Genomic DNA, 16,220 nt, shown 5'->3' with positions numbered 1-16,220 from the left:
AGATCCCTTCCACCACAGCGTGCAGTGGAGGCCTCCTGCCTCGGTCCCAGGGCTGGCTTCTGGAGCGCTGTCACCTGCAGGTGCTCTGCGTATCAGGTCCCATGGGTGGGCTGGACCAACCTTAGGGGTAGGGCCGAGGGGCCTGCTTCGGCCTCTCTCTGGTCCTCCTCCTCTTGGCCTCTCCCCGGGGCCCTCTCTGTCTTTCCACCTCTTCTCTGCCAAGCAGAGCTGGTGCAGCCAGAGCCCCGCTGCTTCCCGACCTTGTCCCTCAGCAGGCACCTGGGCTGTGTGCCCTCCTGCTCTCCCTGCCATGGTTGCCAGGGCGATGCTCAGGGCCCAGCAGCCCCTCCGGCTGTGCACCTGCAGTCCCTCTGGCTTCATCAAGAGCTTCTTAATTGGCTGTGTTTCCCATCAGGCCAGCCCTGCCCGTCCCTCCCCAGGTCTTTATTCTTTCCCTCCCTGTGTTGTGGCTGTGATGGGAAGAGACACAGTTGAGGCGGAGGACGGAGGCATGGAAGGAGGCACTCCCAGCTCTGTGGGGCCATGGTCCACCCTTTCGTGGGCTGGACATCGCACTGCCTGCAGATGCGGGGAGAGCAGAGAGGAGGCTAAGGGGAGGGAAGCAGAGGGGAGGGTGGGAAGGGCTGGGGTTTGGGTGCACACCGCTGGGACAGTCCTCGAGAGCCTGCAGAGACCTATGGTTAGGAGCGTCAAACAAGCAGGCCCTGTGTCCTCCTCTGAGCAGCAGTGTAACCCTGGATAAGAGCTCGTGAACCTTCTGGAGCCTCGGTTTCCTCATTCGTAAAAGGAAACAATAACAGCAGCATGGAGAAGGCCTGGCACGTGGAAAGTACTACAGCAATGCAGCTTGTCATTACAGCCATGCCTCTGTGATTAACTGGCTAGGTGCCCTTTGGGCAAGTGGCTTAACCTTTATTTGACTTAGTCCCCCCCCTTGTAAGAAACACCAGACAGGATTACTGTGAAAACTATATCCTAACCCAATAACAGGCAGGTATTAGGAGACAGGACATGGCTTGCTCTCAGCTCAATCCTCCAGGCTGTGGAGGCCAGAACTGGGCTTCAAATCCTGGCCTCAGGGCTGCCAGTCCAGCACCTGGTGTCGTGTTAGGGGGACAGTGCCGCTCCTGAAAAGAGGGTCCACGGGGAGCCCCAGAGGAGATACCTAAGCGCGGCCCTGGGTCCTCAGAGCTCACACTCCCACACCCCCCCTCCCCCAACCAAACCAGTGGATGAAGACCAGCTCTTCAATTAAGAACTCCCACCCCACCTCACCCCTACACACACCCATTCCCAGCTACTTGGAACCTTCTACGTGTGAGAGGTTCTCCTGAGGCGGAAGGATCTTAATTCAACAGAGCGCTATCTCACTGAACCATCACACGGGGTGATGAATGAAGTAGGTGCTGGCATCTGCTTTGCAGATGAGGAAACTGAGGCTCAGAAACGTGTGTCCTCTGCCTAAGGTAAGTGGCAAAGCTAAGATTCCAAAGCACAACACAACTTTCCTTGAGGGCCTGACTCCTTGCCAGGACAGAAGTCAGAGATATCGCAGGATCCATCACTAGGCATGCAGGTTGGGGAGACTTCCCCGGAACCCACTCTCCTCTGCCCAACACAATCGCCAGGAAAGATGGCACGCCCAAGCCTTGGAGCCATCGCAGTGAGCTGTCTAGAACATTATCTATCCTCTCCCACTCAAAAAGCTCTTCGAAGAAAATCATTCCCCCAGACTTCCATGCGTTATTACTATTCGAGGCACTTTATAACGGATTAGGACTCACCAGCATAGCATGACAACCCAGTTAAGAGTAACTCATCTAAGCCATGCCCTCGCCTCCAGACCTAACCCAGAGAAATGAGACTTTCTAGTTTCTGTAAAGAGAACAGCTGAGAAGCCCTCACTTCCTTGCTTCCATCACCTCTTCCCAAGACCAGAATGCTTCACTGCTAAGAGTTTTCCATCATGAATTTTACCTAAATGCCTATTCTCATGAGATATCTTATATTCAAATGTCTATCAACAGTGGAATGGATAAATAAAGTGCAGTATAGTCAAACGAGACTATACAGCAATGAGAATGAATGACATATAACTTCACACAGCAGTAGGGCTAAACCCCACAAACAACAGTGAGCAAAAGATTCAAGAGAATATGTGATGTAGGACTCCATTTAGATAAAGTACAGAAACAGGCAAACATCTATCTTGTTAGAAGTCAGGACTGTGGTTTCCCCTAAGGGTGGAGTGACTGAAAAAAGCATGAAGGGGCTTCTGAGATGCTGATACCTTCATCTGGATATTAAACTTTGTACAAATTCATCAAGCTATATACTTACAATATGTGCAGTTCTTTTATACTCTATTTCAATAAAGGGTTTTTATGTTTTTTTTTAAAGAAACTCACTGAAGTTTTCCATGAACCAAGTACTAAAATGAGCACATTACTTAATTTAAATGGGCCCTATCTCCTTGGACCATCACACGTAGTGATGAACAAGGTGGGTGCTGGCATCAGCTTTGCAGATGAGGAAACTGAGGCTCAGAAAGGTGTGTTCTCCACCTAAGGACACACAGGAAGTGGCAGAGCTAAGATTCCAAAGAACAGCATGATTTTCCTTGATGGGCTGCCTTGCCTTCTTCCATGTTACACACACAGCCTCAAAACGACAGGCGCTGCCGGCTCCCCATTCCCGCCCTGTCGGGGAGCCCGTGTCTGGTCCTTTACCTGCTTTGACGCGGATGTTGGGACTCCGGATCTTGCCGGCAGCATTCTCCGCGGTGCAGAAGTAGTCATTGTCGTGGATAAAGCTATTGAAGGCGGAGGGGGAGAAGGGGTAGAGCTGCAGCGTCCCGTTGGCGTGGACGTGCCGGATGTGCGGCACGTCGTAGATGTCGTCCCCCGTGGCCAGGTACCATCGAAGGGCCGCACTGGGGGAGCCCGCGGCCGGGCAGGGCACCACCACCCCCACGGAGCTGGAGAAGGTCACCTGCTGCAAGGAGTCATTTACAAAGTAGAGGCTGGTGCCGACATCTTCAGGGCGGGCTGCAGGGGAGGGGAGAGGCTGGTTAGCGCCTGCTAATGATACCCTCATAGGCCCGGAGGCTGCAACACCCACGCTCATTCATAAAACGTTCAAGCGCCAGTCATTCAACAGCACTGTTGAGCACTGACTGTACACCAGGCACTGGCAACGGTGAGTAAGAGACAGTTCCCACCCTGCAGAAGCTTCCAGCCTAGCATAGGGACGGCAAAAGTTGAAACGTCTCGTCCTCCATGCCAAGCCAAGTCCACGGAGAGAGGCGGCCACCACTCTGCTATGGTGAAGGGTTCCAAGCCATAATCCACGTCCCCGCACCCCAGCACCCCCATCAACACTTTAGGAGAGACACTGAAATTGCTTAGATAATGGGTACTTATTGAGTACCTATTATACTCAGGGAGGTTCACACCCAGTCCCTTGGTTCATCTGTACAACACTGAGAGGAGACAGTACTGCCTCTTTTTTTATCGTTCCCTTTTGGAGGCTGAGCAAGTTATGTGATTTGCCTGAGATGACACAGCTAATAAGCTACACGATTGAAATCTGAACCCACTGCTCTAAAGAGGCTCTTAGCACACTTTCTATCACACCACAGCTGAAAGGTAAAAGGTCAGAGACCGTGTTCTACGAGGAAGGGCTACACGAAGCGGGGATGCTGGCCCGGATGAGAAAAGACTGCAGAGCCTTCTTCCCCTCTGGAGGTCGATTTGGAAAATGTGTTGCCCCAGAGGATGGGATGAGGACGGGCGGCACCGTGGGTAGACCAGTCCAAGCTTGGGGGCTAGAGATACCCACCCCCTCGAGTCTAAAACCATCCCTGACACTGACCAACCATGGAATTCCCTTCCCCTCTCTGACCCTCTGCTCCTTCACTTGTAAAGTGGAGGGAGGATACACGAGGCTGCAAAGACCCCGTGCATCTCTGACATGTTGCCATTGCAACACTCAGTCACACGGGCGAACATGCTCACGACTGCAGCTACCTGACAACATCAAGGCTGCCTGACAAGGAGGACAGCTGTCTGCAACTCTCATCCCAGCCCAGGGCCTCGGTCTTGCCTGCCCTCGCGGGAAGCAGCCCCCAATGGTGGAATCAGGGCCTTCCCTCCCTACCAAGGAACCTGCCCCCTTAAGAAGGGCCACCTCTGAACAAGTGGAAGCAAACCCAGAGGAAGAGGGGGCCTGGTCCCAGGTCTCCAGCTGGAAGCCACTCCCTCTCCACCAGGAAGATCAAGGAGCAAACAAACCACTCTGCCGCTTGTTTAAAGAACGTTGCAGGGGACCCAACTTGACCTCAATTTCCACAACTTTATGGGGAGGGGAAGGGCCTGCATCCGACCATATTAATATTCTCGGCTTAACTCTGAGCCGAGCCTCCAGGGAGAATGTACCGGGCAGCTCATTGAGGAAGGCCATTAAGCCTCATTGGTCAGAGCAATTCACATCATCTCATAAAAAGCTGTGATGAAGCCATTAGCAGCAGTGCTGGAAAACACATCCATGGGCTCCTTGCTGGGGTGTCAGGGGCATCCTCTTAGCTGCAAATGCATTTGCCGTCCCTACCCGGCACTGCGTGCCCTTAGCGGCTGCAGGGGGCGGAGCGGGGAGCCGGGGCGCGGTGGGCAGCACAGCTTTCCCATCCATGTCCTCACGCTGCCTCCTCGGTGACAGCGTCGGTGCTGGTGGTGGAGAAGTCTGCTCTGTGGAAGAGGGGACCCCAGTGGGGACCCTTGGAAGCCTGCCCAACTCACAGGGACTAGAGTATTCCCCAAGGTCATGAAATCATGCCATTCTGCAAGTAAGCAAACTGAGGCTTAGGAAGTTTCTCTTCGGATCCACACTCCCCAGGTTCCCAGGAGCCTGCTCACCTTCTGAAAGACTTCTTTATTGACATTCAGTCAACAATTATTCGTTAAGCATCTTCTACATGCCAGGCTCTGTTGTAAGCACTTTACTAGTATGACTTCTTTTAATCCTCCCAACAACCTTGTGAGGGAGGTACCATTCTTATTCCAGTTCACAGATGAGGAAACTAACGCACTGAGAGATCAAAGAGACTTTCCCAAGACCACATGACCAGTAAGTGAGGGCTCTGGGACTCAAGACTCAGGCAATCTGAGCCCGGAGACTGATCTCTTAACCCTTAAATGATTGTAACCACTGCAGTAATAAAGAGGGGGCTTATACCTCCCTCAAACACCACCTGGCCTCCAACTTCCCTTTTCAGCTGGCCAAGAACAGGATTAATATATCCACATGCCTGTGCACGCACGTGCACGCACGCGCACACCCCCTGGGAGGGGCCCGTGTCGGACTCAACGTTTCAGACAATGCTTAGCCTGTGGGCGCAGGAACATCACTCCGGGGTTCTGGGTACTTCCTGAGACAACCTAGTTAATCAGACACCTTCACCGTGGCAGCTTTATGGATTTTGGAAGCCAAAATCCATCAAGGAACAGAAAGAGGCATAATGTAGACATTATGCCTGACAAATGGACTTAGGAAGCTGACAAAGATCCCTGACAGAGAGGAACTCAGGAATTATCTGATTCAAGGGGCAGGGTAAGAAAATATTTAAGGATCAGTATGAAGTAGCCCTCAGTGATGATAAGACTAGCAGCAATACTACTAGCCAGGGGATATGGGGATATATGTATATGTATAGCTGATTCACTTTGTTATAAAGCAGAAACTAACACACCACTGTAAAGCAATTATACTCCAATAAAGATGTTTAAAAAAAAAAAACTACCGCTAGCCACCATGGATTTCACTAACTACAGGCCAGGCTGGGTGCTAGACCTGTTACAGGTATTCTCTCACTTAATCTCATGACTCTCTAGGGGATGTTATTATTATCATCCCATTGTACAGATAAGGAAATCAAGGCTCTGAAAAGTTAACTAATTTACCCAAAGTAACCCACAGTGAAGGTATTAGAGCTGGGCCAGAACCCAGCTTTGCCTGCCTTCAGAGCCTGGGGGAGAAACTGCCCTTTTGTATGAACCACACCGAAGACAAAAGGAATCAAACCACAAAATCTGGTTTTCCAGGCTGGGTATCCCTCCCCATCCTTTCTTCCATCCCAAACCCACCCTCAATACACATTCCTGGTCTTCTCTCCTGGCTGGAAATGCATCCCACCCTCCCTGCAGAGACAACCTGTGGGGACCAGGCTTCTCTTGGCTCCCGGCTCCTGGAAGGACCGTCAGCCACAGTAGCAACAGCCTTCCTGCTCTCTGGGCCTCCGATCCTGCCAGAGCCGAGGACACGGGGTTCTCAGCAACTACAAATGGGTAGATGTAATTGATGAATTGACCGGGATCGTCCAGCCACCTGTCAGGGCTGAAGAAACAGCGGATTTATAGCAAAAGGTGAGTAGCCTCATATTTCTCCCACCGTGGTATGTGAGCTGCTGTCTTCTGGGTCTGGGGGAGCTGGGGAGGATTAGACAAACCATTCATTTCAGCTTATCGCTCCGACAGTGCATTGCCATTATGAAACATCACCCTCAGGTGTGAAACAATAGCATTTTGCACTTACTTTGGGCTCATATTTTACCATCACAAGGCACCTGTCAGCCTGGAATGCAGAAGCCTTTAAATAAATATTAATTCAGCCTCACCCCACCTGCCAAGAGAAAGGAGTGAGCAAATCCATAAAGGGGAAACTGAGGCACTAATCCCCTGAAATCTCTGCCATGTGCTAAGATGAAGGTTGGCACAGGGCACCAGTGAGTGGCTGCAGTAGCAATGGGTACGGTCAGTCACCAGCCACGGAAGGGGGAGTAGCAGGGGTCTGGGGGCCTCACCCCCCACCTCACGGAGTCTGGAGAGGCTTCAATGGTGGCAGCTTTCCCTCCTCAGGCTCCTATTTGAATCTTCAGAGCAGTGACAAAGCCTCAGCCAGCTCTGAGGAGCACAGAAGCATGGGACAATAGTCAGAGACCTGGGACAAATCTGACAGTACTACCTTCCCTCCTGGGGCTCATTCCTGACCTGCTGTGTGACCTCAGGCAACCCACGTAGCCTTTCTGAGCCTCAATGTCCTCATTCACGAAAGGGGGGACTGCACCACCTTACCTGTCCCCCAGGGCTGCTGAGCAGGTAAAACAGAATGTGAAAGTACTTGGTTCCCCATAATGAGGATGCAGGACTAGGAGGGATGGGATTGTTATTCGCATCCCAGGGATTCCCCGAGGGGACCAGGGAGGCGAAAGTTACTGCAAAGGGTGGCCAGGGTCCAGCCCCCTCCTTGCAGTCCTGCATCCGAGGGTGACTCCTGCACCCTTGAATGCTCTCCTCTCCCAGGTCCTTCCTGACCCGAGGCCAGGAAAGACTTGTTCCTTCAGGAGATCTTTACCCAGCACAAGCCACATGCTCAGTAGGACCCCAGGTGTGGTGGAAAGCATCAAAGGCCAGGGAAAACGGCCCCCCCACCATCCAGGAGCTTGCAAAGGAGATGGGGGCAGAAGAGGGCTAACCCACCGCCCAGGGCAGAGTTCGCAGAAGGGTTTATGGCCCTTCCTCTAATTTCATTTTGGCTGTACACCTACTCCCCTGGAGGCTTAGTGGCCTGGCTGATGGTACAGAGTTCTCAAAAGAAAGGAGACTGATTGAGCGCCTACTGTGTGCTACAAGGGCATTTCCTCACATAATCCTCACGCAGAGGCACGAGGTGGGCTCTGTGAGTCTCATCTTACAGGTGAGGACAAAGAGGCTCCTGGGGGGAGATCCTCCAAGATCGTACAGCCAGCAGGCCACCAGGCCAACATTCAGTCAAAGTCTGCCTGCCTCCCAAGCCCGAGTTTTTCCCAACACCACGCCGAAGAGTTCAAAAAGTTTGGGGCCTTATGAAGATTTTCTTTCATTTCTTCTCTGGAAGCCAGTCCAAGTTTGGAAAGCAAATCTTTGGACAGGAAACTCCGACTTTCCCAACTTTTCCCTAAATCTCAGCCATCCCCCAGCCCTTTCTTCCCTCTGCAGACAGAACCAGGCAGATTTACAGAGAGAAGGAGAGGAGGGAGAAACACTTCATAAATAGAGAGAGATCAGATCAACAGCAAAGCTTCTTCTGGTCAAAGGGGAAATGGATTTTTAATAGAAAATGGAAGTTATGAGCTTGGTTGTGATGTGACAGACGCCCAGACTTAAACCCATTTAATCTTCTCCGCCGGTTAACACTGAGCACCACCCCGATGCCGTGTTTCATAAAACAGGCTCCAAATGGCTGGGAGATTAGAAGCGTAGAAATAGCACAGCAATATTTTTAAACCAGAAATCGCCCCCAGGCATTTGGGCTGCCCCAGGGTCACCCCTGAAACCTAAATATCCATCGCATCAACTTGTCCGTCTGCCCTGCGCTGTCTGGCCATCGGGATTAGTTTGGCAAAGGAAACTCGACACCCACGCACTCGACACCCAGGGGCCCCCCACCCCACCTGCCTGGGTTGGGATGGAGGTGTCTGGCCAACTGAGGCTTCCACCCAGGTGCACTTTGAATTATCCCCATGTCATCATCTCCAATCATCGTAAATGACAACCTGAGGGGACTGAAATGTTAACGCCTCACCACCTCCACAGGGAGAAATGAGTCACTTCTTCTCTTCCTTTACAATATTTAGTCCCATTCACTGGATCTTTCATCTAGGAGCATCTGCCAGTGCTGCAGTCCCTGCCTCCTGCACCCGCCCGAGAGATGGGCAAGAGCCTGCAAGGGGTAACCAGCCCTGGGCACAGGGAGCGTGGCTGGATGGTAGCAGGGGGGAGGAGGAACGGGCAGGGGTCCCCTGCAGGCCTATGAGCCCCCCGTCTTGGTCACCACTCTGTCCCCTGGGCCTAGCACAGTGGTTAAACGCCCAGACCCTGGTGCCAGGCTCCCCAGGTTTGAATCCTTGCTCTGCCCCTTACAAGCAGGGTAACTGCAGGCAAGATTACCTCGCCTCTCTACACCTTGGTTTCCTCATCTATAAAATGCGGGTGACTATATCTACTTCAAGCGTTGTTAGATTGGATGAGTTAACATGTATGACAGTTTCCGGTATATGAAAGTGGTAGAGGTAACCACCTAAGTATTCATTGCTGTTGTTATAAATATTATCATGATAGCAGGTAGGCAGGAAGTCTATCTCACAACAAATACCTCTCCCGATGATGATGGTGACAACTTCAGACAGTAGTTCTCAAACATTACGATGCATAAGAACCACCTGGAGAGCTTGTTAAACATGCACGTCCTTAGATACCAGATTCACTGAGTCTGTCATAGGGCCAGGGAACTCTATTTCTGAGGCAGGTGGTCCTCTGTCTACACTCAGAGCAATGCTCCATAGGAAGAAGATTTGCCATACTGGACTTCAATCCACTCTCCCAACGACAGACCATTCTCATGGGCTTGGCTGACAGAACCTCAGCACCTCATTAAGTAACTGAATTTGGTGATCAAGTTAATGAAATAATAATGGTGTGATCAATAAACAGAGCATTGCCACAGCTACACGGCTCCCGGGCCTCACACAGAGCTGTGGTTGTTTTAATGCAGATGTGAGGTTTCTTAGATTAATTTGCAAGGTTGATTACCCCGCTGCATCTCCACACAAAGGTTTTCATAAAAGAGAGATGTATTATTTGTCTTCACTCTGTTCTTATTCCATAGTTGGAAGAACCGGGTCCAGAGAGGATCAACCAGTGGGGTCTCAGGTCAACCACCATGTCCATCCAAAACTCAGGTGAGGACCAGGGAGACGGGGTCTGGCCCCTCCATCAGAAAACCCCGTTACGGTGTGTTCACACCTTGGAGACAATCGGAGTCTAGATTCTGAGGAGGGGAAGGGCCAGTCTCCCCAGACAGCATCTGAGCATTTACAGGCAACCAGAACTGGTTGTGCAGCTGGGACCAAGTCCCAGACCTCCTGTCCCCAAACCTGGCACACTTGCTTTACCTCTAGCCTCGCCATCATCATGGCCACCATTTCTTTTCAGCACTAATTGTGTGCCAGGCACTGTGAGAAGCCCTCTCCTCACCTCACAGTGCATTTAATCCTTACGAACACCCTCTAACGTAGCTACTGCCCAAGACCCCATCTTTCAGATAAGAAAACAGGGTCTTCAAGGGAGCAAGTAATTTCCTAGGTGGCACAGCCAGGGCTGACAGAGCAGCATTTCAAACCCAGGCCTCCCTTACTCCGGCTGTGTTTCTCAACGGGTGCACTGCATTCTATCCTCAGAATGTCTCCAAGATGTGATCATCCTATGTCTAAGGTGGGTTTCTGATGGAGGAGAGCCATTTGGGGAATGACAATTCTGAATTATTTGGGACTGCCCCAGGCATCAGACATTTCATCCCTAATCATCCCTCCCTGCCCTCCACTATATCCTCCTTCCTCTAGTGACTAAAATAACCAAAAAGTATCCCCCCAGTTTCCAAACAGCCCTAAGGAAACAGTACCACCCCAATGAGAAGCACTGCTCCAGTGTCCAAGTGGTCACCTCTGTCCGTCAGAAACGGGTTTTTTTCCCCTTTTTTCTTAAGATTCTTAGCACAAACATAGTTCCTGTAAGCAGCAACCAGAAACCTCTGAGATCCAGTAAAGATCAGTCATCCTTCAACCTACAAGGCCCCTCACCATCAGCTCCAGGAGAAGTTATGAGCAACAGCTGACAGTCAAACAGACCCTTTAATCTTCCAGCCCCTTCTAGACAGGGCCTGTCAAAGGAACGCCCCTTATGGCCAGAAAGGTCTTTCCTGGGAGTCGGCTCAGACAGCACAGTTGTCCCCAGAGATTCCTAGATTTAGATTGTTCACACTGGAGGGACTTAAGAGATTATTTTGTTCAATCTCCTCCATTTACAGATGGGGAGAGCGAGGCCTGGAGAGTCATTTGCCCCAGGTGCACAGCTGGCCAGTGTCCTGGCTGGGACCAGACCCCCGTCTCCACCGCTCTTGCAATTCTGGCCGCTCCACTTTCAGATCCCAGCAACCCAGGCACGGAGGGCATCATGGAGAAAGGAAATGATGTCATGGGAGGGAGCATTAGAGGGACCAGGGCTGCTGGCTGCCCAGAGGAGAGGGCTCAGGTGGGCAGTTCATCTGTCTACAAGTAGTCAAAGTGTTGTCAAGTAGAAGAGGGTTTCACCTGGATTTATGTGGCCTAAAAGGTAGCAGCAGAGCCAGTGAGTAGAAGGTACAGGACCAGGAAAGTGGCTGACTGTGAGGGTGAGAGCTGTAATAGTCAGTGCTGTCTGGCCAGGAACGGCCTCCTTGAAAGGAAGGAGTTGCCAGTGGCTGGAAGTGCTGGAGCGGAGGAAGAACAACGCTGGTGGGACAGTGCAGAGCGGATCAGGCAGCTGATTAGGGGACGGATTCCATGTCCCTGAAGGTGCCTTCCAAGCTGGAAGATTTTGACCCATGGCTGTCACACCCCCAGAGCAGGTCCCCCACCCACCTTCTCCCCCACGGCTCTGGGAGGCCACTCTAGATACAGGGTGTCCACGACGCTGAGTCAGCTGGGTTCTCAGGGCCTGGATTCCAGTAATTGCTGTGACCTCAAACAAGGTGACCCAAGGTGGGACCCTGTGCCTACTCCCCTTCCCACAAAAAGATTGTGGAGTCCCAGCAGGGAGAACACCCTCAGGGGCGTGTCCAGAGGATTATGGACTAAACTCACATCTAAGGACCTGGGGAGGGAGCAGAGGTAAGCTCCTCCCACTCCCCCCAGGCACTGGGGCCACAGGGAATCTGCCAAGTCTACTCCATGAAGACGGTTGGCAGCCTGGCTTTGTCTCATCAGCTGTTCCCCATGTTGATGAAAAGCAAAGGCTAGGAAAATTCTCCATATGTGTGAGGCCCAGGGAGGGGGAGACAGCCACACACAGCTGTGAGACCTTCGTTGTTCCTGTATGATGAGATGACAGTAATTATACCTCACATTTCAGCAGAGCATTTATAAGGCTAAAACTGATTTGCTGTGGTTTTTACATGTGTGTGTTTATATGTTGCCCTCTTCAGTTTACAAAGCATTGTCACACGCTATACCATTGTATGGCCTTCACCCTTTTTGTGCATATGCAATAGCAATCGCTCTGGGGGACAGCCAGGACAGGGGTTATTTTGCCCATTTTACAGATTGGGAAATAGAGGCACATGAACTATTAGGTAACGTGCCTGTATTAGACAGCTGAGCTTTGTTTTCTATGTCTATGGACAATGCTTCTTCACACACACACACACACACACACACGGAGTTTAATGGAGATGCAACTTGCCTTTGAATAACTGTTCTTAATGAAAACGGTGACCTTGGAAACTGTCAGTACAAGCAGCGTGTAGAGCAAGGGCATGGGGAAGTGGGGCAGGGGGTGGCTGAACGGATGAGGGGAGAGCAGCTGGATGGCAGGGGTGGTGCCCAAGGCTAATGCTATTCATGCTAAAGCAGCACAGGACAAACAGCTGTTAAACAGGGCACACAGGCTGTTGTGCCACAGCCCCGCACCCTGCCACTCATGGGACCCACAGGCCACAACCTGCCATGAGCAGCACCTGACCTCTGGGTCATATGCTGCTTCCCTGGGTCATATGGCTGACTGGGTTATGGAGGGAGGAGTGGTCCAGGGATCCCCAAGGTCACGGGCTGTCAAGGGTGTTCTCTATACATGAAACTACCTGAAAAACAGCAAAGTTCATCCTAGCAGGGAAAGACAGAAATCCATCCAGCTACAAGGTATGGGGGCTCACCCTGTGCAGCCCACGTACATAGGTTTATGGCATTAAATCAGGCTAGTTCTTACTGTGTCCAGTCATGGTAGAGATTTATCAGCCAACCCCAGCCTTCCTTTGGTAGGTATGAGACTGGCCTTTGCCTCACCCTCAAATCCAAATCTGGAGCGAACCTGTGCCCTCACCTTTTCTACAGCTGCCACCAGCTGTGGCTGGGGAAAGGGAGTGTGCTGAATACTCCCATCCCACCCCACCCCAGGGACACCCAGGTGGCCGCATGGCCTCAGCTATCTGGCTGAAGATGGGTCCTGCAGGCTACCCAGCTGATAGGTGATAGAAGGAAGCTGTGGTGTCCCCTGCCCTGGCCACCATTCAGCCTTTCTTACTGCTACAAAGTCTAAGTCAGTTGGCTTGGCCAAAACTGTGGCTCATTAGTACAACCGTTCGGGACAGAAGCGGATGCTCTACTTTGGGGGTGGGGGGAAGCTGGGAGTAGTGCTGAAAAAAGAAGAGGTCTAAGGTTTATTGAAAACGAGTTATATTCTAGGTACTTCATATGCATTATCTCCTTTAATCCCATTTCATAGCTGGAGAAAGTGAGGTTCAGAGAGGTCCAAGGTCACATACTAAGTGCAGAGCCAGGATGCGAATGAAGGGTTTGCCTTGACTCAGAATATCCGCTGCACCATCGAGTTGCAATCTTTTTTATTTTTCTTCACAATTCTAATACATAAAATGCTCTGGTTGGAAGAACTGGGGGAGGGGGGATTGAAGCTCTGCCCACTGGCCCTCTCCCTCTCTCCCTCCAGCCATCCCCTGAGGCTCTACCCAACAACTTAGGGCTCCACCCCACCTCCTTCAGAAACCTCTGTGGGCTCTGGTGGACCAGGGCCCTCCCAGATCATTAGATGTGCAGAAAAACGCTCTGGGAGGCCTTGGAGCTGCACCTGTCAGGGTGGGATTTGTCCAGGGCCCCGGAAATGCAGACAGAATCATTCCCAAAGCCACCTCCCCACTGTGGGCATCCCAGCTGGCTCTCTGGGAAGGGACACTCCAGCTGCCCTGAACTGTGTGCTCTTCCAGCATTACCCCCAACTCTTTATACACCCATCCTTCTGACCACAGCGCCTGCCTTTCACCGCGCCCCCAACCACTGCATGTGACAGAAAGCGCCTTAACAATGGTAGAGGAAGCAGCTGGGGGCTCTTCCCCTCAGAGGCCACAACCCCCTCCCAAGCTGGACACTGACAAACCAGCGGGGTGAAAGAGCATTTTGCCTCACTTGATACCCTCTTCCCATCAGCTGCTGCCTCTCCACCCACTGACCACAGCCCTAAGCCTCCTCCATTCTGGGGGTGCACTCACCAGAAGGCAAATGTTGGCCCTGGATCCCCATAGCAGGTGTGCCCCTCTCTTCTTCCTGCAGCACAAGAGGGACAACCCACACCCAAAGTTTGGTCCGCCTTCGGGTGTCTCTGCCACTGGTCACCCATTCCACCCTAGTTGCAAGCTCGGGGGCTGCCTTGCCAGAAGAAGAACTCAGTGCTGAGCCCCTGTAGGCCTAAAACTCAGAGGCAAAGGAGAAGCGCTACCCAAATCATCATCCTTCTCCCCACTCTTGCCCCACCCCCATTCCACAGAAGGAAAAGCCACTGCCTGGCTGCAACTGAGGCTGAGACCAAGACGCTGCTACTCACAGAGGGTGAGGAGGGCTCTTGGCCCGGCTAGGTGAGCATGCAAATCTGTATGCAAATTATATGCAAATCCAGGGCCTGCCCTTGGGTTCCTGGCACCCTGTCATGTCTGCTGCCTGTGGCTCACCCCATTCATGCACCTGGGTGCTGGTTAGAATCTACTGAGCTAGGGGCTGAGAAAGCACTTCGGAAGCTGGGGGCGTTTCCTCTTGACTGCTTCCAATGCCCCCAAGAAACACGTCCTCCAAGATCACGTGGGAGGGAAGAATCTCCCAGCTTGGTACCCACACCCCCAAAAAAAGCTCTCTGAACATCCACCCTCTCTTCAACTCATCCACAAATAAAATCGTCCTTCACCAAGCTGAGCAGGGGACCAAGCAAGTCACAAGGGTGGAATTTCTGAAGACCCGGAGAAGGTAAGGGGGACCGGAGGTCTGCACCCCTCTGACAAAAGCCAACAGCCCGCGAGGCGCTCTGTGCAGACAACCACCTTGTGTCTTGGGGGGAGGGGGCGCAAGCATCGCTGGGCCAACCCCACCCTCCACCCCTGCCATTTGCTTGCCCACCTTCTCTCGATTCCTCAATCTGAGAAAAATAAAGCCTCTTCAGCCAGTCTCCTGGGATCTGCTCAACTTAAGCACTGCCTTTGGGTCAACTGCTTACTTGCTTTTTGTTTCTAATTGAGCTCCCCAGTCTGCTGCAGAAATATATTCAAGGCAGCTGACTTTGATGCCCAGAAATACGAAGCATCTGAAAGGTTTGTCGGGCATCAAGGCAATCCCATTCTCCCCCATGTTATCCTAGCACCCAGGGCCTCTCTGCCTACCTACCCCCTCCCCAATGCTCACTGGTCTTTCACCTCCTTCCCCTAAGTTGTGTTTGCCATTTCGAGATTTTAAAAACACATTCCCTGAGTGCCCACCCCCCTTTTAATTAGACTCTGAACAGAGTGTTAAGAGATTTTCTTAATGGCTTGACGAAGGCTTTTAATTTGGTCTTCTCTAGAGAGAAGAACCATGAGTCCCCATCCGAGAGGTTGGGGGGGGGAATGAAAAAATCAATGCACCCCATTATTTTGGCTTTTAGAAAACAGGAATTTTAGTGCCGGGGAAGCTTGCTCTTTTACACAGTAAAAATGCAAATGTAGGCAACACAGATGCTGGCACGCTGGATGTAACAACGGAGAGAGCCTCGCTGGGGTTCATCTGGCTGCCCGAACCTGGATTTGTTTTGGCAATAATAAGGCAGTTATTGAAGACTCGATAACCTATTATTAAAACACCTTCCCAGTTTAGTTCTGGGGAATCAGTCTGAGCTCAGGCTTCATCAAAAAAAAGGTATTTCGAGAGGAATGGAAATAACAGACGCTTAAAACACATTCAATAACTGCTTAATTCCATCCAGAGGACGCTCCATCTCATCTTGTTTTCTCCTCTCTCTCTCTCTGCCTCCTCCCGCTCCTCACAGATGGACGTACAAATTATTGCAAGAGGATATTGTTTTCTGTAACAGGCTCGAACATTCACATTTACATTTTCCTTGGTGCCGCGGGGGTGACTGGCAACGGGAGAGAAAAATACACCAAACCCCATCTTCGCTGCTCTCACCACATCAACATCTTCCCCCAGCCGCCTCCGCCACCACCACGCCACCCCAAGCAGAACAGGCCCCGGGGACCAGCCTGGCACCTAAGACCCAATTAAGGCACGAAGGAAAAGAAAGGCCTGTCTGGCAAGTCGCCCTGGC

The 16,220-nt window shown here is 51.8% G+C and overlaps 1 protein-coding gene across 1 annotated transcript in view; it reads right to left on the bottom strand.

The window, feature by feature from the left end:
* DSCAML1 (DS cell adhesion molecule like 1) overlaps positions 1 to 16,220 on the bottom strand; it is a 346,512-nt gene that overhangs the window by 327,990 nt on the left and 2,302 nt on the right. The window contains exon 2 of the mRNA XM_082410986.1: positions 2,751 to 3,068. Coding sequence (XP_082267112.1) covers positions 2,751 to 3,068 — 318 coding nt within the window. The remainder of the gene's footprint in view (positions 1 to 2,750; positions 3,069 to 16,220) is intronic.

The sequence above is a fragment of the Balaenoptera physalus genome (assembly GCF_965194825.1).
Source record: "Balaenoptera physalus genome assembly, chromosome: 10".
Taxonomy (NCBI): Eukaryota; Metazoa; Chordata; class Mammalia; order Artiodactyla; family Balaenopteridae; genus Balaenoptera; species Balaenoptera physalus.
The sequence above is the reverse complement of the archived record's forward strand: the minus strand, read 5'-3'. Positions and strand labels throughout refer to the sequence as shown.